This window comes from Nyctereutes procyonoides, unplaced genomic scaffold, assembly GCF_905146905.1.
Source record: "Nyctereutes procyonoides isolate TBG_1078 unplaced genomic scaffold, NYPRO_anot_genome, whole genome shotgun sequence".
Classification (NCBI taxonomy): Eukaryota; Metazoa; Chordata; class Mammalia; order Carnivora; family Canidae; genus Nyctereutes; species Nyctereutes procyonoides.
Genome location: NW_026575146.1, coordinates 43,757,229 through 43,778,006, shown reverse-complemented (window position 1 = coordinate 43,778,006; position 20,778 = coordinate 43,757,229). Strand labels below are relative to the sequence as shown.

The window sequence follows — 20,778 nt, the reverse complement described above, 5'->3', positions numbered from 1 at the left end:
ATGCCTAAGGGTTAAGGAGGGACGAAGGTTTCTATTTTAAACTCACAGGCTCTCTGAAGCATTGGCAAGTCTTGGGTAATATACCACTCATGTTGCTGTGGAACATGTACAAGACTTTAGGGACTTTTTCTGGTTCACTGAAAGCAAAATCATTCAAGAGGACAGGGGAATTTGAGTACATAGGTGATCCTGAGTGTAATTGTCAGGGTCCAGGTAAAAATTCCTGGTAGACAATGCACTTTGAAGGCAGTCAAACTGGTAAGACACAAACAGAGGCCTCCAAAAGGTCAAGGGGGAACCCAAGTATTAATGGATGGAAGAAGCAGAAAAGTGCATATAGGGACATGTATGATATGATGAAAGTAGAAAAGTAGGATGATATGTAGGAAAGTAGAATGGCAGGGTCGAGTGGTGACCTGAAGGACTGAGGAAGGGTGGAGAGGTTTTTGGACTTGTGGCTGGGAGAGGGGCTGTGGACAACCTCTTGATTGTCCCCTCCCACACCCTCAGAAACCATTTGTGACTCTTCAGTGCTCTGTGATGTAAGCCTCGGGAGTATATATATTCAGCGTCTGCACACTCAGAGCTCAGTTGCCTACTGGCAGCCTTGGGATTCAGAAATGGAGATTGAAAACTGGAATGTTTTCACATTTCTGAATAGCGGAAGAAAAGAATCTCTGAGCTTTGGCTCCACATTCTTGGATATTGACCGTCATTTCACCTTCGTCTTTGTGTGGGGAGTACTGCTTTTGCTCCTGAGGTGTCTGGTTGGGATTCCATTTCCTTGTTGGAAAACCAAACCCATCCACAAGGTAAGGAATCCCGGAGAGCCTTCAACCCAGATTCTTAGGGTTTCCATTGCTAATCTCAATTTCCCAGAGGGTTTGGTATAGCCAATGACAGAACTCGATTGGGAAGTGTAAAGAAAGAATGGACGGTCACTCCTGTAGGAAAGAGATGTGGCAGGCCTAAAGGTTAAGGAGGGACGAAGGTTTCTTATTTGAAACTCACAAGCTATCTGAAGCATTGGCAGGTCTTGGGTAAAATACCACTCATGTTGCTGTGGAACATGTACAAGACTTCAGGGTCTATTTCTTGGTTCCCTGTAGGCAAAAACATTCAAGAGGACAGGGGAATTTGAGTACATAGGTGATCCTGAGTGTAACTGTCAGGTTCCAAGTAAAAATTCCTGGTAGACATGCACTTCGAAGGCGGTCTAACTGGTAAGACACCAACCAAGTTCTCTACAAGGTCAAGGGGGACTCAAAATAATAATGGACGGAACAAGTGAAAAAGTACATATAGGGATGTGTATGATATGATGAAAGTAGGATATTAGGATGGCAGGATAGGAAGGAGACCTGAAGTACTGAGGTAGGATGTAAAGAGTTCTTTGGGGTGGCAGGTGAGGGAGAGGCTGCCGACACCCTCTTGATTGTCCACCCTACACCCTCAGAAACCATTTGTGACTCCTCAGTGCCCTGTGCTGTAAGCCTCGGGAGTATTTATATTTAGCATCTGCACACTCAGAGCTCAGTTGCCTACAGGCAGCATTGTGATTCAGAAAAAGGATTTTCAAAAGTGGAATGTTTTCCTTTTCTGAATCGCGATACTGAACCGTGTCTGAGCTGTGTCTCTACATGCTTAGAGAATGACCCTAACTTTACCTGTCTGTTTATGTGTGCGGAGTGCTCCTTCTGCTCCTGTTCTATCTGCTGGGGATTCCTTTTCTACGTTGGAGAACCAAATCCATCCACAAGTTAAGGAATTCTGGGGGAGCCCATCAACCCAGATTATTATGGTTTCCATTTCTTATCCCAACTTCCAAGAGTGTGGTAAAGTCAGAGAGACACTTAAGATGGGAAGTCTAAGGTAAGAATGGACTGTCACTCCTCTAGGAAAAGAGATCTAGCAGGGCTAAGGGTTAAGGAAGGACTAAGGTTTCTATTTGTAAGTCACAGGCTATCTGATGTGGTGGCGAGTCTTCAATAAAATCCCACACTCAGGGATTCTCTCGTCCTACATTGTGTTATTTAGAGAGTATGGGAATCCATATGACAGAAGCAAGCTCTGTAGCTCCTGACCATGAGTCACATTCCCACATCAGGCATTAGTCGACCAAGTCTTCCTTTGTGTTGGGCGATCTGGAGCACAGTGTTGAGCGTCTGCGAACAGACTGAAGTCAGAGCTATGTCATAGGACACAGGGTCCTGCCCTGAGGGAACACAGATGTGAGTTCAGGCTTCAGGTTCTATGTCCTCCTTGATCGAAGGACTTCTGACTGAGAATATCAGCTGTGGGCCTCACAAAGTCGTCCTTTCAATTATCCAGGGTAAATAGAAAACTTTTTATCACCTTTGCGAGGAACACACAGTTCTATTGATTAAAATCATCCCTACTATTCCTGGATGATAGTGTCTCCATTTCTGATGGAAGAGTGAGAGAGAGGAGTCCCAACCCTTCATTCTTTTATTTTTGTTCTAGGGTCAGGGCAGAGCCAAGAGGAGGAGGAAAGGCGGGCCACTGAAAGGTAAGGTTCTGCCTATCCCACCTGAGCTCTCCAAGGGTGACCCTTCCTGTCCTTTCCGTGAGGGCCAGGTCCATGATCTGAGGATGTTGGCTGATAGTCCCCCTCAGAAACAGAGGGCTGAGAGCACTTGGAGCCCGAGACCCTTAGATTCCCTACTCTGCCCATCCCAGAGCATGAAGCAGTGATTCACCTGGGCAAGGAGGGTTGTCCATGAGGTGGCCGTGTGAGATGTCAAGAGTCAGAACTTCTGGCCCTTATTTGTGAGCATCCCTCATGGATGCTGTAGATTCCTCCCCGAGGAATGTGTGTATGCTGTGTGCTTCACAGAGGTCATCTCAGCATCACATGAGATAATGTGCATGAAAGTACTTCCTACATGACGCAGGCTAATACTAACCGGTTCACATATTGATCATTTGACCTCGTCTACTGATTATTGGGGCTTTCAGACCTTAATATCCCAAGGGTGTGACATTAAGGGATTCCTGTATTAATACATAGGTTTCTCCCTTCGCTACATTTAACCCATTCTCCTGGTTTCCCAGACTACAGATGCTACCAGGGAGAAGTGGAGAAGACACGGAAGCTTCTCTCTGTTTTAAGAAGGTGACCAGTCTTTCCCCTTCTATCCTGATCCCTCTTGGAGCATGTTTTATGCAATTGCAGGGATTCGATATGCAGCCTCCATAGTCATGGGCGGGAGGGGGCGCGTTACCCATAGTAACGGGGGCGGGGGCGGTATGTGAATGAAGGCCTGGGGGTGAAGGCTACTGAGTGCATTGTGAATTCATAAATGTGGGGCATTGTGAAAGGGCAGCAGGCACCAGGTGGCCCCTCCCTTGCCAGGCCAGCATGTCCTCCTTCGCTTGTTGTGCTCCTGGTTGCATCTTTGTACCTCCTGTCTCCTGCAGTCCCCTAGGCCGGCATCATGATACCATTTACTTTCGTCGACTGTTATGTCCAGACCCCTCCTGTGAAGTGTGTAATGGCACAACTGCCGAGATCAATCGACTGCTGTTCCCGGAGGCCCTGGAAGATGCTACTCCCTTGGCTTCCACAGCTCCTGTGACTGACTCATCATTCACTCTGTCCCCTGCCTTCTCAGCAGTCCCTCCAGGAGACCTATCAGCTTCCCTGTCTGAACCTTCCCCACCACCTGCCTCCATCTTCTCACCTAACCCAGTGACCCCCTTGACTGACTTATTTCCACCCTCACCACCGGGTGATTCTTTGCCACCAGAGTATTTTCCTCCCTTGCATTCCAAATTCCCTATGGACCATTTCTCACCCCAGCCCCTTGCCTTTCCCCCAGTCCCACCACATGACGCTCAGACAGTGGATTCTCTTGTCCAACCAGAGGCCAACTTGTCTCTGAATACCATCTTCAACCCTTTACCGGAGCACTCCCAAACAACAAATCCCACTGATTCATCTGCTTGTCCCCAAGCATCACCAACCCTGTCTGTATCACCACCAGACCGCAGTATAACTGCAGCTCAGTCTAAGTCGTTTTCCATCACAGTGAAGCCTGTTCCGGGGAGCTCATCTGCAGATAGCCCTGGTAGGTTATCTACTTATAACCTGTTCACAACGAACACAGGTATTGACCACTCCAGCTTGTCAATTTCAGACTCCCCTCGGTGGCAAACTCATGCCAAAGACTTTTTCCCTTCAACCTTGGCTCCATGTCACTTCCCTCAAGAGTTTCTGGCCCTCCATTCTTCAGAGGCTTCTTCCAGGGGAGACCCTGCAGCCAACCTTATGGAGCCTGGTAACCGCTCACTTCTCAGCCCCGATGTCCTGGCCCTGCTGGAGAAACAAGTCCAAAAGAAGAGTGACCTCCTGATGTGGAAGGACATGAAAGGGGGTTCTTCTCTTCCAAAAAACCTTAAGCCAGACTACCCACCAAATTCATTGGGGAAAATGCTGGGGTCAATAGCTTATAAGCCTGACCTGTCAGGCTTGCTTCCTATCTGGAGCAGCAAAGACCAATCAAAGGAGATGCCTGTGCATCGGCAGCCCCCATATCCTACAACCTTAGAGGCGGGCCATTTACAGCAAACTCCTATCCAGCTCTTCTGGGGTCTCCCAACTCTGCATAGTGAGTCCTTGTCCTCCGCTGCCCGTGATTCGGATGATTGTTCCTCAATCTTTATTTTCAGTAGGGTCTCAAATACCTCCACAGGCCAGGAATCTCCAGTAGTTCCCCATCCATTTCCTCTACCATTGCCTGAGAACCAGTCCCAACCTATCACTCAGATCCAGCCCCAAACCCATCTTAAATCCCCACTCCCAGTCCTGCCATCTGGTCCTCTACCCCAGATTAAGATCTGTGGAGTGTGTTTTCACAGACCCCAGCACAAATCAGAGCCTCTCCTATCCTCTGAAATGCAAAGGTTGGAATGGAATGTGTTGCAGAAGCAACAGGAAAGTGTGTGGGGTTTACCCTCTGTGGTCCAAAGATCCAACAAGGACTTTTGTCCTTCAGCTCCTAACCATTCTATTAAACGCCCGGCCTCCCAGGCCCGTGTTGCAATCTCTATCCTTCCTGGGCAGTTTCCTCTCAGTGAAGAGCTTCGAAAGGAGCTAGAGCATCACCTTAGAAAGAGGCTCATCCAACACCGGTGGGGCCTGCCCCGCAGGATCTATGAGTCTGTGTCACTGATGATGCCTCCGAGTGATTCTTCAGAGACACCTGAGTGCCAGCGCTTTCGTGGACCCACATGGATCTCTAAGAGTCACAGTAACCTGAATGAATCTGAAAGCTATGAGCGGGATTCAGAATTGCTTCAGCTAGGGAACATTGACATGCGGAAAGATCAGGGACACAACCCAGGGAGTGGCCCCAAAGATCATCTGTTGAGTCAGAACTCTTCAGATAACGATCTAGGGTATGATTCTGAGAAGGAGTTTAGGAGCCCATCAGAGAAAAATCCAAAGTCTTTGGACACTGCAGGTCAGAGACAACTTGAAAATGTCCTGAGAATACACTTGAGCAAAAAGTTTGAGGAAATCAATGAGGGTCGGCTCCCTGGGACTGTGCATAATTCATGGCATACTATGAAGCAGATGTTGCTTCTTTCGAAGAAATCCCACACTGAAATAAAACAGAGAAGTTTGCCACCATCAGTGGGTGAAGACTACACCCTGAATACCTTCCAGGAGCTTAGCTTTGTTGAATCTAGTGCACAAGAAATGCTGGAAGCCCATATTAGAAGGTTTTGTATGAGGATGATATGGGGTCTACCCCCCAGGGTCCTTGAATCCATACAGCTCTTTAAATTGAGAGAAGCCTCAACTCATTCTAGCTTTTGTTCCTCAACAAACCTGATTTCTGACGTAAATTCTAAATCTCTCCTTGGAGACAAAGCATCAGCAAACTCAGCCCCCATCCTGGATCGTCCTCTCCCTGCCACCTCAACTATGGGTGAGGAAGAACAGAGAATGGCAAGGGAATCACCCTCTCATATCAACCAAGAGCTTGCAGAGGATGTTCAGAGAGTTAGGGAAGGAAGAGAGACTTTTCCACCTATCAGACATGACACCACAGGCAGAGCGAGTCAGAGACAGACTCTCCCAGCCAACAGATGGCCCCCAACACAGCCTGCAAGGGAAGCTGGGGCCAGGCATGAGCCCAAGGATAAGCGTGCATATTCCAGTGGGAGAGTAGAAATGCAACAAGGCAAAAAGATACCTGTCATTGTGCCCACAGTGTCCAGAGAGATATTCAGGGCCAAGGAACTTGATGCTCATCAATCACGATCTAATGATATCTTGACAACCAGCAAGCTACATGTGAATCAGAACAAAGTCAGAAGTACTGTTCCCATTCAAAGCCCCTCCCAAAACATATCAATTCTCCAAGATCCTAAATCATCAAAACTTAAAGAACAACTCTTGTCTGAGTTAAAGCTTAAACTGGAGAACAGGGAGTATAGCCGGGTCCACGGCCAATGCACTGGCCTGCCCGCTGCCTCAAATAGTTTGACTTACAAGGTCTCACTGACTCATGCCCCGGGTATCATCAGTGGAGACATAGGAGCTTCCCAGGTGCTGCGTGTCCATCCGGAGGACACCAAAGTTAGTATGGAACAGCAGCAGGACCCTTGGTTCTCTAAGCATGTCTTAAGGAAGCACCAGAATAAGAATCCCCCACCAGCTGCAGTGACTGTGAGCCCTCTAGGCTCCAAAGCAGAAGAGCTTGGTGGATGGGATGCAGAATTGGGAACATCCCAACTTAGAAAGAAGAGTTTCCCTACTAAGGACGTGGCATTGAAGAAGAGTTTCCCTACTAAGGACGTGGCATTGAAGAAGAGTTTCCCTACTCAGGATGTGCGGTGGAAGAAGCTTGAAAGCAAGCCTTCCCAGACCGTATCACAGAAGGATCAGCCTTGTCCTGAAAGCCTTTTCAGAGAAAAAATGAATCCCTTTTTGCAATGGCTTAATCCTGGGATAAAATGCAAAAGGCAAAACTCCCAGGTAAAGGGCACCCCCCAATCATCTGTGGAAAGCCGAGGCCTAGTTAAAGGTAGAACTGCCTTTACTGGGATGACCGAAGATCAGAAAATCATGACAGATGGTGGGAAGGTTCTAGAGGAGGAAATGGGGCGCAGGCATGCAATAGATATCACCTGCCCTCAACAGCCCCTACCCTCCCCAACCAAGTTTGGGAAAACTCAGCCAAAAGCACAAGTGCAGGCCCAGGCACAGTCTGTCCAGGGGCATCCTTTCAACTACAGGACTCCCTCCTGTAAAGAGACAGATACCAAGTCTTGCCACCAAGAAGCTGTCTTTGGTGGCCAAGGTCATTCTAGAAGTATTGGACAGATCAGAGACAAGGAGAGATGCCCCCAGAAAGCTGTGGCATTTAAGGACCAGCCGTTGTGTCAGAAGTATCCCCTATCCATGCCCCACAGGGAGCCTGTGCCCCACCCAACCCCCACCAGCAGGCATCCAGGTGGCCAGGGTCCTCCGGCCAATCTCTTGGCTGCTAAAAGCTCTGTGTTCAGAGGTCTGTCTCTGCTCTTTAGACATAAAACTCTTCTCCAGAATTTCCAGGGCAGGAAGACTTCCCACCCCCAACAATCCCCTATGAATATTGATACTCACCAATAAATAATTCTCTAATAGTGGTGTCTTTTCTGTGTACTGCACTGGGGGCATGGGTTTTGGGTAACTCAGGGCTTGTGCTCATGGAAAGGAAGGAGTTAGTTCAGCTGTTTTTGATTGCTCCCTTTGGCTTCTGAAAGGTGACCAATGTCCTTTAGCTCTTGAGAACTATCATGTGCCCCCAAAAGCCAATTTCCTCTCTGATGAAGTGTGAGGAGATGGCCTCTGTCTCCTGCGCCTTAGCTTAGCCTTACTGAAAACATTTAGCCTCCCACACCTTTCTCCTCACTGAGTGTTTTATACTCTTTAGAGCAACTGTTCTATACCTGAGGAGGTTCAAAGACAGGAATAGTTTCAGAAAATAACGATTAGGCGACTGTTTCTCTTTCACAGTTATTGTGGTACAGTGGCATAATCATTACTTAGAATTCAGTGACCAGATGATCCCACAGCTGGGTAAAGTCTGAATGGGAGCGTTTGGTGGGGGGATGTTATCACAGTTGACCTTGGGATGGTTGGGATAGGGTCTACGAACAGAGATGCTGCTTAAGCATCTGTCAAGTGGATCATGTTAAACTTGACATGGAGGTTTCCACTGGAAGTGCTTCCCTTCCCTGGGCATTTCCTCATTTTCCGCAGAGAAAAAGCATCACTTAGCTCTCAGGCAGACACCACCTCCCAGGGTAAGATGCCTTAAACGAAATGAAGAGGTGGAGGAGTGACCTTGCTGGTGGAACGAAGGTTAATGCCTCATCACCCCCCTATCATGACCACGTCCTGCTCCACTTTTTCTTCAATCTGATCCAGGCACCACCACTTTGAGGCAGTTTGGAGCACAGCACAGCCTACTGATGCTTTATACCAAAACGGCATGGGGCTGTCCCTCCAGTACTCAATACCTGGGGCATGGCATCCCTTTTTGGGGAAGGTGGGCTTGGTGCCTTTCTTCTTCCATGCTTGGTGGCAGTGTATAAGATCTTGCCTTCAGTATGGATAGTTCACCTCTCAGGAGGGAGGTACCACCTTTGATATTCACGGCCTTAGTGGATCCATGTTAGGTCTCCCCCAGAAGACCTGCAACTTATGAACTTGAGGTGAGTTCTAGACCGTGTTCCAGAGTAGAGATATTTGGGGGCTTACCATGGACCTCCATGGAATGCATTTTCTAGGCCAAGCCTACACACATAGCCACATTTATAGTAGGGTTCTGGAGAGAAGGCAACACCACTTGAGACTGGACTCAAAACTGGGGTGGGTGTCCTAGTGAGCACCTGAGGTAGTCTAGAGAGATGCATGACTGTTCAGGGCTAAAACAAAACACCAGAAGTCGGCTACCTCTTTCACTACCACAAGTGTATCTTCTTGTGCAGGCTTATCATTGACCCGATAGTGTCTGCACCCTAGGGCCACAGAAAGAAAGAGTGTGCTCGTGGCCCTGAGAGGGACTGTAAGTGCAATGGGGCCTCAGGCAGGGAACCTGAGGAGGTGATGACGTAATGCAGGCTCTAACATCTGTGGATAACGTGATATCACGTCAACTCTTTTATGATTTTATTTATTCATGAGAGACCTAGGCAGAGGGAGACGCAGGCTTCCTATGGGGATGTGTCCTGCCAACAATTAAAAAAAAAAAAAAAAAAAAAAAGCCTGCAGTACAAGTGCACCCTGTCAATCCCCTTCAGTTCTTCCTATCTGGCAAAATCTTGTCTCTCTGCCTTTTCTAGAAATGCCTTTCAGTAAGTAACTGATTACTATTGGACTATGTCTCACATCTCAAAATTGGGTCTATTGATGCCACAGGAAAGTCAGCCCCAGCAGTCCCTGGAATTCATTCATTCACTCCAGAAATGCTTATGCCAGTCTTCCTGACACGTGAACAAATAAATGGAGTTAAGTCACTATTTCCTTAGTACATTCTCTCCCCAGTGTTACTCGGATGTATTTGTTTAACATTTCTTTGAGAGAGAGCAGGGGCACAATCACGGGGAGTGGCAGATGGAGACAAAAAAGAAGACGCTGCTGATCGGAGCTCACTCCTAGGACTCCAGGATCATGACCTGAGCTGAAGGCAGACACTTAACAGACTAAGCCATGTAGGCGTCCCTGAGATCTATTTTAAATTTCCTTCGCATTCCTCAAACTTAGGCCAGATTCACTTGCCTAGTAGGTGTGCTGGACCACCATTCACAGAGGAGCAGTCAAGCCGTGACATGGCAGCATCTCATAAAACATAACAAAACAAAACAAAACAAAAACCTTCCAAAAAACATTTTCCCATTTCTCATTTTCCTTTTCCTTCCTGTTATGTGGAAAGAGGTCTCCTTCCCAATTTCAATGGAAATCTACTTCCTAAAATGTCCTTATTGAAAGATAGCTAAATTCTAGTCTTGGTGGACTCATGCACCCTTGCCAGATATCCCCCTTCACCCTTCCTTGTCTATATGAGACATTCAATATCTTATATTTAACAATTTTGCCACAGAAATGTTTAAACATCTAAAAGAGCAGATAGAGCAGTGTAACTTCACACATATCGCTCACCCAACTTGCTCTATTATCATTTAGCAGATGTGATCTATCCCATCTTTTACACTAAAGTGAAGAAGCCCATTTAAACATCTTGCCATTCATCTCTTGGACATATGCTATATGCCCATGTCAAAGCTCTCACATTTCTTTGATATTTATCACCTGTGGAACATATTCACCACAGACGTATATGCAACATTGGTGATGAAAAGGCACTGAGTCAACCCCAAGGAGCCACTGAGTGAATTCCTCAACTCCACACAAGAAGTAAACTTGCAGAGCAATTTCAGGGCACCATTTCACCGTCCCTTAATCTCACAGTAACTGTAACATGCAAAAATGTATGGAAAGAGATCACTGTACCTGTTGACAAAGACTTGACACTGTTCTATGTGTTTTCAAATATTTAGAAGAAAAATATTCCTGTCACTGTTCAAATGAACTACGTGTTCCAAGTTAAACACAGTCCATCAAACATTCCTCTCTTTCCCAAAATGCCTTTAAAAGTAAACGATAATATGAAAAAATGCTCCACATCATTAGCCATTGGGGAAATGCCAATCAAAACCAGTATTTGCTAGCACTTCGCACCTACAAGGATGGCTAGAATAGAAAAGATAATACAAGTGTTGGTGGGAATGTGGAGATATCAGAAACCCCATAGTATGTTGGTGGGAATGGAAAACAGTGCAGCTGTTTTGGAAAACAGTCTTGCAGTGGCTCCAAATGTGAAACAGAGACTTATCATGTAACCCAGCAGTTCCACTTCTAGGTGTATACTCAAGATAAATGAAAACATAATTCTACATGTAAACAAAGGTTCATAGCTATCTTAGTCATAAGATTCAAACTCCTGTCACACCACGGATGGACCTTGAAAACATCATGTTAAGTGAAAGAAGCCATCCACATCAAATGTCCAGAATAGAGACAGAAAGTCGATTGATCTTAGAGCCGAGGGATGAGGGGAGAGGGAATGATAGAAAAAAACTGCAGATCTTTTTCTCTGGAGTCATGAACATTTTAAAATGGACTGTAGTGATGCTCATGTCTGTGCCTAGACTGAAAATCATGGAACTATACACTTAAATGTGTGAATTGTATGGTATGTGAACGATATTTCAATAAGGCTATTAAAAACAAGGAAAGGATTCAAAAACAAATACTTAAGGATAGCAAGAAGGGGAACATATAAAACAAAAGATGTCAACACAATTTTGCAAGGTGGAAATCCAGTGGAGGAGTGGTAACTTGCTAGCAGAGCAAAAGCAAAGTGCTGGCAAACCAACTCACAACTGTAAAATCCAGAAGAAGAGCAACCTGGGCACCTAGATAAAAAAGAAATGAGAGTTTCTGTGTAGTAAACATGTTGAATCATTGGTCTTTTTTGTTTTATGTTTATGTAAATATTAATTCATGCATACAATTTAAAAATCACCCCTTTTGTGGAACGTTGATGCTCTTTGCCAATATTCTGTAAAACTTTGTAGAAAAGTTAGCATACTTCAAATGTGCAGAGGATCCCAGGTTTCTTGCCTGGGACAGAACCTGGGACAACTGTTTTAAAGTTGGCATTGCACACGTCTGGGGTCTGGGTATGGTGGAGGCAGCAGCTGCCAGAATCAAAGCCAGAAATCCCAAAGGTTGGGTAAACTTCATTTTTAAAAAGTATATATTTGAAAAAAAAAAAAAAAAACTTGTGGCAAAGTTGCATCGACGGTAAAGCCAGGTAGTCTTTATCCAGATACCTATTAAGAATTTGACCTATTTACAATCTATATCTCCTTTCCTCCTCTCTCTGTGTAGGAACTCAGGTATATGCATGTGAAAAATATGCATCCATTCGTGAATATTTGAGAATACATTTCATGCATCAAGCACTTTCTCCCTGTATATTTCAGTGTGCATTTCTTTTTTTTTTATAAATTAATTTTTATTGGTGTTCAATTTACCAACATACAGAATAACACCCAGTGCTCATCCCGTCAAGTGTCCCCCTCCGTGCCCGTCACCCATTCACCCCCACCCCCCGCCCTCCTCCCCTTCCACCACCCCTAGTTCATTTCCCAGAGTTAGAAGTCTTTATGTTCTGTGTCCCTTTCTGATATCTCCCTCAGTGTGCATTTCTTAAGAAAAAGAATACTCTTACAGCACCATTATCTACTTTTGTAAATTTAATATGGATGCAAAACTGTTAACCTATCTCCAACTCATATTCCATTCTTGTGAATGTATCCAGTGGTATCTTCTATCTATGTGTGTTTGTTTAAACGTTCTTTACATGATTTGGCCTAGGATCACATACTACATTTAGTTGTTGTGTATCTTTAGTTTCCTTTAATCTGGATCAGTTTCTCTGCCTTTTTTTTTTTTTTTTGGAAGAAGACCATTTTTTTTTAAGATTTTATTTATTTATTCATGAGAGACAGAGAGAGAGAGAGAGGCAGAGACACAGGCAGAGGGAGAAGCAGGCTCCATGCAGGGAGCCTGACATGGGACTCGATCCCAGGTCTCCAGGTTCATGCCCTGGGCTGAAGGTGGCGCTAAATGGCTGAGCCACCGGGGTTGCCCTGGAGGAAGGCCATTTTTGAAAAATAAATTTGATGTGCCATGTTTATAACCCCTTCTGACTTGGAAATGTTTTTGGGTGGAGCTAATCTTGCTTAGACTTTAAAGGATGTTTGTACAGTTGTGAGTCCTAGGGGCCTTCCGGACGGTCAAGACCACACTTTCTATTCGAAACTAATTCCAGAGCTACAAAGATATGTGGAGGGAGTTTTCTTAACAGAGATACCTCCTGCAAGTCAAGGAAGGGTGTGTGAGGTGGGGTGGGCTTGAAGTGTACCTTCCTTTCGGCTAGTGGCAATGGTGAAGCTGAGGATGCAGGAGAAGAGAGGTGGAGAAAGGAGCTCTCTCCACTGGTAAGCCCTCCTCAACGGGAGGGACAGGACTGGGTGTCTAGGGCCAAGACTGATTCATGACAAAGGGAATGTAGGCGAGTCAAGGTAAGGAAATGATACGGGCTTAATTTCAATAGTACATAATCTAAATGATGAAGCTGTAAGGGTGACAACTATTAAATGACTAGCTAGCGTGGGGAGATGACACAAATACATATAAAGCATCAACAGGAGCGACATTATTGTTTAAAATGGATAGAGATGCCAAAACGCATTTGGCGAAACGCCAGAAGGTGCGTGGGAAAAAATACTTTTCGTGGAAGAAGCAAGCACATGTGTGATTGGAAAAACCCTATGGTCCAACACATTTGCTCTGTGAAATAAAGGAATCATTAAAAATGTTTGTGGGAGGAAGGGGCTTTGATAGCGAGAAGAAAGAGGGAGCAGGCTTTGAGACACTCTATGTGTGGAAGAGAACCTGTAGGGCACGAATAACCTAAGAGGGATTTGGGGAAGTAGAAGCATTACAACTAAAGTTTTTTAAGTTGTTTGCCACGGGTGGCATGGGTGTGCCATGTACTTTCTGTTCCTTGGTTCAGGGTATTCTGCTCTCATGCTCTTTGGAGAACTTGGATTCTTTTGGGAGATGGGGAGGGTGTGGATGCCACTGAGTCTATTTCTTGTGCCCCATCACCAAGTAATAAAAAGGGTCTCAGGTAACATCAGTGTAACAGGTGGAACAAGAACATTTCACTAAGGTAAATATATGATACAGTGAAAAAGTGGAGTAGGAAGGTAGGTTGGAGGCATCTGAGGGGCCATGGGAGGATGGACACATCTGCTGGGCTGGATGGTGGGAGAAGGGCTGCATTTGAGTTTGTCTCTCAAGTGTTGTCCCCTCCCCCACACTCAAGAACCTTTAGTGTCTGTACTAAAGCTCTCTGATGTGCTCCTGGAACCCTAGTCTAGAACACGTACTCTCAATGCCCAGGGGCCTGAGGCAGCAGTGCATTTCCAATAATGTCAATCATCTTTGTCTGAGAAACCTTAGTGCACCATGGCTGACCTCCAAATAAGCTTTCTAGGTAGTCCTGTCCTTGCCGTCCTGTGTGGGATGGGGCTCCTTCTTCTGATGCTGTGCTACCTACAGAGGAAGCTATGTTTGCCAATATGTTGGAAACAGAGAAATGTCAATCAGGTAAATAAAGGAGAGTCCCTCAGAGATAGTAAATCTTTCTTTTCAACCAGATGAATTCAAGCTATCAACTGTCAAATCATACTTTTGCTGAACCTTACAAATTTTATTTCATTTTCATATTTATTTTATTATTTTATTTTATTTATTTTTTATTTTACTTTATTTTATTTTATTTTATTTTATTTTATTTTATTTTATTATTTTATTTTATTTTAAGTAGGCTCTAAGCCCCGTGTGGGCCACAAGCCCAACACAGGACTGGAACTCATGACCCTGACATCAAGACCCGAGCAGAGACTGAGAATCAAGTACAACCAATGGAGCCACCTAGACACCCCTTAAGTTGTATTTCAATTTCCATTTAGTTTAAAATGTTTTTTTTTTTCTCAAAACGTCTTCCTTGGCCTGTATAATAGTAGTGTGTTATTTAATCTAATCCAAACATTTTGGGATTTCTAGCTATCTTGCTGTAGTTGATATCTAGCTTAATTCTACTATGCTCTGAAAACCTACTCTGTGTGATTTCTATTTTATGTTTGTTAAGGTGTGTTTTGTGGCACTGAATGTGATCCATCTTGCTGGATGTTCCATGTGCACTTGAGAAGAATTTGTATTCTTGTCTTAGATGAAGTATTCCATAAATGTCAATTAGATCAAGTTGATTGACGGTGCTCTTCAGGACAACTCGATCTATTCTGGTTTTCTGCCTGCTGACTCCGTCCCCACTCTGTATGATAGGGGGCTGTTGAAAATTCCAACAATAACCGTGCATTCATCCATTTTTTCTAGCAGTTCTACCAGTTTTTGCCTCACATACTTTGACACTATGTTGTTACATGTGCACATACATGTAAGGAGTGCAGTGTCTTAGTGGAGAATTGATCTCTTGGATATTATGTGATGCTCCTCTTTATCCCTGATAATTTTCCTTGCTGTGAAGTGTGCTGTGTCCAACATGAATATAGTTACTTCTGTTTTCTTTTGGTTAGTGTCAGCATGGTGTTAGCATTCTTTATCCCTTTGCTGTTAATCAGTCTATATGTTTATACTGAAGGTGGGTATTTTGTAGACAACATGTAATTTGGGTCTTGTTTGCCTATCCCGACAGTCTTCTCCGTGTTTTAACTGGTGCATTTAGACCACTTCCATATAGTGATTTTAAACATAGTCCATTAATGCCTCTAACTGGTCTGTAACACTTTACTATTCATCATACATACACTTTCTGCCTTTTTATGCTTTTTCTGGTTTCAAACAAGCACTGACAGGATTCCATTTTCTCACTTTTGTTAACATATCAATTATTCTTTGCTTAACAATATTTTATTGTTTGTCCTAGAGCTTGTAATATAGATTTACAAGTACTCAACGTGCACTTTTGTATAACGCAAGACCCCCTCATATGTCGCGCAGGATTTTCCAATTCCCGCCATCCCTTGTAACACTGATGCCATTCACGACGCTTATCCATATACTATAATCACCCAACACATTATCATTATTATTATTAGGTCAATTGAGAAGAAGACGAAAAAATTTCCATTTTATCTGCATTCCTTCCTTTTCTCCTTTTCTTCTTTGTAGATCTGTGTTATTTTCCTTTTCCCCGAAGAACTTCTTTTAACATTTATTGCACACAGGTCTCTGGCTAATGAATTCCCTGGTTTTATATCTCTTTCACTTTTGCACGATAATTTCACTAGATATAAAATTTTTGATTGGTGTTTTTTTTTCTATCAACACTAACTATTTCACTCCAATCTCTTACTTGCATGATTTATGATAATAGGTCATAATTCTTATATTCTTTCCTCTACAAGTGGGGTTTTTCTTTCCCTCTGCCTTCTTCCAAAATTTTCTTTTTTTCCCCCCTTACATTTGAATATCATATGTCCAGGAATAGACTTTTTTAGTATTTTCCTGCTTGCTGTACTCTGAACTTCCAAAAGTATGGTTAATCTGTCATGAATTTTGGAAAGTCCTTTGCCATTACTACTTCAAACATTTTTTCTGTTCTTTCTTCTCCTTCTGGTATTCCAATTACATATATGTTATACATTTTGTTTTGTTGTTGGTGGTGGTTGTTGTTATACATTTTGAAACAGAGTCCTCTGATAGCTTAGATTTTAGCATTCCAAAACTTACTCTTCTCTTTGAATGTCTGTGTGGTAACTTTCTAGTGACATCTATGTAAACTCACCCATTCTTTCCTTGACCATATGCAACCTACAGATGAGTCGATCAAAGGCATTCCTCATTCATCATAGTGCTTTTGATTTTAATATTTCCATTTGATTGTTTCCTCAGGGTTTCCCTCCCTCTGCTTACATCCTTCAGTTGTTTTTGTGTGTTGTCTAGTTTTTACATTAGAGACCTTCAGATAATAATCATGGTTATTTTAGATGCCATGCATGAGAATTCTGAAATCAGTGTCATATCTGAATGTACACCTGATGCTTGGTTTTTCTATTGAGATTGCCTTATCTTGCCTTTTAGCATGGCCTGTAATTGTTCTTTGAAAACCAAAGATGACGTATTGGGTAATAGGAATGGAAGAAAACAGACCTTTACTGTGAAGTCGTATGTTAATCTGGCTAGCTGTTGGGCTGTGTTTAATATTATTGTAAGTATACATGTCAGAAGCTTCGATTTCCAGTAGTGTCCTTGTTTTTGTCTCTCCTAGTGTCTTTAGGTTCCCCTTAATCTCCAGAAATAGAGCCTATACCTTGTAGCTCTTTTGAGATGCGATCCTGTTACTACCCTGGAGCCAAGTCAATAATACTGTGGTGAGGTGCTGGGGAGGGAATATGATTAAACATCAGTCTTTTAATGGGCTTATGTACCTGAGTTTCGGTGGTCACAATTGTTTTGAAGGTTTTTGGTTTTGTTTTGTCCCACTTCATAGATGAGACAGGAGTCCTAGCTAGAAGGGGCTGCTGTAGATGGGTAATTTATGTTCTCCCACGTGGCATTAGGCTCTGGTAGTCTTTTCCCCTGCTGTGTAGGCATTCCGTTATGGAGGACTCTGTGGGATTATTTCACAATGTTCAAAATGGTTACTTTTCTCTCAAACCCTATACTCTCCTGGCAGAGAACTGAAGATTTTGGGTAAGTCTTTCCTGTGAGAACCAGGGGAGCTTCCTGGTAATACCCCCCATAAAAAGTGTCTATGTAAGGGTTCCTACTAGGAGAGCAGTGCTGAGCCACTAGCTTCTGTTCCAGGTAAGTTAATCTTAACTATGATTTTCTGCAGTGGGCAGAAAAGGGGCAGTGGTATGCCACAAATGGCTCCAAGAAAAATCACTGACTTTCAGTTTGTAAGCTTTTGGCTCCTTTCAAGACTGAAGTGATGGCTTTCAGGTTTTTAAATGTTAGAGCTGGAACCAGAAGTTGTCCTCCAGAAAACGAGTCTTTGTTTTCCTGTTCCTCTTGCCACTTTTCTAAATGAGTTTGGTAGACTCAGAGATACACCAAGAGTGGGAAGTTGAAGGAAAGAAAGGACATTCACTCCTCTAGGAAAAGAGATCTGGCAGCATTAAGTTTTAAGGAAGGACCTAGGTTTCTACTTGGAAGTCACAGGCTTTCTGATATGTTGGCTGGTCTTGGGTAAAATCCCACACTCTGGGAATCTCTGGACCGGGATCGGGTTATTTAGAGAGTATATAATCCGTATGAGAGAACAAAATTCCCTAGCACCTGATCATGAGTCACAGTCCCATATCAGGTATCACTCGGCCAAGTCTTCCTTTGTGTTGGGCAATCAGGAGCACAGCACTGAGCCTCTGAGAAGAGACTGGGGTCAGAGCTATGTCCTAAGATACAGGGTCCTGGCTGAGGGAGCACAGATGTGTCTTCCAACTTCAGGTTCTAGGTCCTTATTGAACAAAGGACTTCGGGCTGAGAATATCAGCTATGGGCCCCACAGTATCCTCCTTTGTGTTTTTGAAAGATGTAAATATTGAAAAATTTTGTATCACCTTTAGAAATCAATAAAAGCATACAAAGTTCTATTAATTAAAATAGAGTCCAACTGTTTTTGGATAATAATGTCTCCACTTCTGAGAGAACAGTCAGAGAGAGGACTCCCAACCCTTCATTCTTTTTTGTTCTAGCGTCAGGGAAGAACCAAGAGGAGGAGGAAAGGCCGGCCACTGAAAGGTAAGGTTCTGCCTATCCCACCTGAGCTCTCCAAGGATGACCCTTCCTGTCCTTTCCGTGAGGGGCCAGGTCCATGATCTCTGAGCATGTTGACTGATAGATACAGTCCCATCTCAGAAAACAGAGGCCTCAGGAGGGAGGCTCATGGAGAGGCAGGCAGAGCCCAAGACCCTTCCCAGGTTCCTTGCTCTGACCATCCCTGGGCATGAAGTAATGGTGGTCCTGGGCAATGTGTGTGGCCCAACAGGTGGCCGTGTGAGATGTCAAGAGTCAGAAATTATGGCTCCTGACTTTGTGAAAGACCTATGACATCATGGATACTCAGATTCCTCTGAGAGGTAACCACCGACCTATGTTCCTCATAGGATGGTTTTCAGTATCACATGGGATAATACGTGCAAAAGCCCACTGTGAGTGATAAAACAATAGGAGTCTTGTTATTATTATTATCATGACCATGTGATCTTATATCCTCATCCTTGGAGCTCTCCAAGTCTACTCTACCAAGGATAACCCTTAAAGGACACTATTCCATCTCTTAAAAGATCTCTTGCTTCTATTTTTATCATTCTCCTGGTTTCCCAGGGTGGAGAACTTGTCAGAGCAAAGTAGAGGCGGCAAGAAAGGTGCTTTCTCTTCTGCAGAGGTGACTAAACATTTCTTTCCAGTACCCCTGTTTTTAGCAGAGTCTGTGAATTTCTGGGGCCTCAGGGAAGCCTGGGATTGACAAGGGATGGAAAATCCTGGGAGTTACAATGTGAAAAACTTGAGGAAGAGGGGGGGACCCTATCTTTGCCAGACGTACCATGGTCACACATGTTTGTCCTGGTCTTGGCTGTAGCTTTGGGGTTTTTTTGTTTTTTGTTTTTTTTTTTTAATTTTTTTATTCATGATAGTCACAGAGAGAGAGACAGAGAGGCAGAGACACAGACAGAGGGAGAAGCAGGCTCCATGCAGAGAGCCCGATGTGGGATTCGATCCCGGGTCTCCAGGATCGTGCCCTGGGCCAAAGGCAGGCGCCAAACCGCTGCGCCACCCAGGGATCCATTGGCTGTAGCTTTGTACCTCCTGTCTCTTGCAGCCCCCTAGGCCGGCATCATGATACCACCCACTTTCGTCATCTGTTATGTCCAGACCCCTCCTGTGAGGTGTGTAATAGCACAACTGCTGAGGTCAATCGTCTGCTGTTCCCAGAGGCCCTGGAAGATGCTACTCCCTCTGTGATCCCCTTGGATTCCACAGCTCCTGTGATTGACTCGTCATTCACTCCCGTCCCTCCAGGAGACCTAGTGTCTGCCCCTTTGCCTGAACTTTCCCCAAAACCCCCTGCTGTCTTCTCACCTAACCCAATGACCCCGTTAGCTCACTTTTTCTTACCCTCACCAACCAGTCACTCTCTGCCCCTAGAGCCAAAAGCCTTGGATTCTGAATTGCCAGCAGACCATTCCACTTCACCCCAACCTTTTGCCTTTCCCTCTCTCCTACCACATGACACTCAGAATGGAGATCTTATTGTCCAACCAGAGGCCACTTTACCTCTGAATACCATCTCCCCTTTTGACACCACCATTTCGCATGATATTAACCGCTTACCAAATCTGTCCCGGAAAATGAATCCCGCCGATTCATTCTCTTGTCTTCATGCACCACCAACCCTGTCTGTTTCACCACCGCCAGACTGCACTTTAGCTGTGACTCAATCTAAATCAATTCCTGTCTCACTGAAGCCTGTTCCTGAGAATGTGTCTCCAGATAGCCCTGGCGGGTTGTCCACCTGTGTCACAACAATCAGAAGTAGTGACTGTTCAAAACCGTCCATTTCAGAATTCTCCTGTTGGCAGGCTCATGCCAACAACATGTTCTTCCCCAACTTTTCACACTCTGATTTTCGGCAAGAGCAAAACCATCTACCAGAAACCTATCTCTGGGGAGACTCTGCCATCAAGCCAAAGCAGGCTAGTGGACTTTCTTTCCCTGACCCTAACTTCCAGGAATTCTTAGAGACACAAATGAAAAGGAGAATGGCCTTCCAGATTTTAGAGAAGAAAAAAAGAGAGGAGGGACCATTTTCCAAACAAATGTGGTCAGAATACCGATGGACATCTTTAGGGAATCCTTTGCAGCCATGTGATGGGCAGGTCACTACAGCCCCCAAAACTGGCTGGAACTCTGAAGGCAGACCAGAGCAGCTGCCTTTTTGTCAGCAGCTCCTCTAAGTCAAGTCTCTGGGAGGAAACTTGCATCAGAAATACAGCCAGCTCTTCTGGGGTCTTCCCTCTTTGCACAGTGAGTCCTTAGTAGCCACTCTCCTGGTTTCTAGTAGTACTTCCCCACTAGAGTCTCACTTTGTCTTA

The 20,778-nt window shown here is 44.5% G+C and overlaps 1 protein-coding gene across 1 annotated transcript; it reads left to right on the top strand.

Moving 5' to 3' along the window:
* The first annotated feature begins 614 nt into the window (after positions 1–614).
* On the top strand, positions 615–7,645 carry LOC129500005 (spermatogenesis-associated protein 31D4-like). Its single transcript, XM_055310157.1, has 4 exons — positions 615–812; positions 2,485–2,530; positions 3,076–3,136; positions 3,442–7,645. Exons 1-4 carry the CDS (start codon positions 621–623, stop codon positions 7,643–7,645), a joined length of 4,503 nt encoding a protein of 1,500 aa, XP_055166132.1. The 5' UTR covers positions 615–620.
* The last annotated feature ends 13,133 nt before the right edge of the window (positions 7,646–20,778 follow it).

Excerpts from the sequence above, each read along its gene's own strand:
- LOC129500005 (XM_055310157.1), top strand. The coding sequence starts at position 621 with ATGGAGATTGAAAACTGGAATGTTTTCACATTTCTGAATAGCGGAAGA. Across the intron at positions 2,531-3,075 it reads GAAAGGCGGGCCACTGAAAG|ACTACAGATGCTACCAGGGA; the intron begins GTAAGGTTCTGC and ends CTGGTTTCCCAG. Across the intron at positions 3,137-3,441 it reads CTTCTCTCTGTTTTAAGAAG|TCCCCTAGGCCGGCATCATG; the intron begins GTGACCAGTCTT and ends TGTCTCCTGCAG.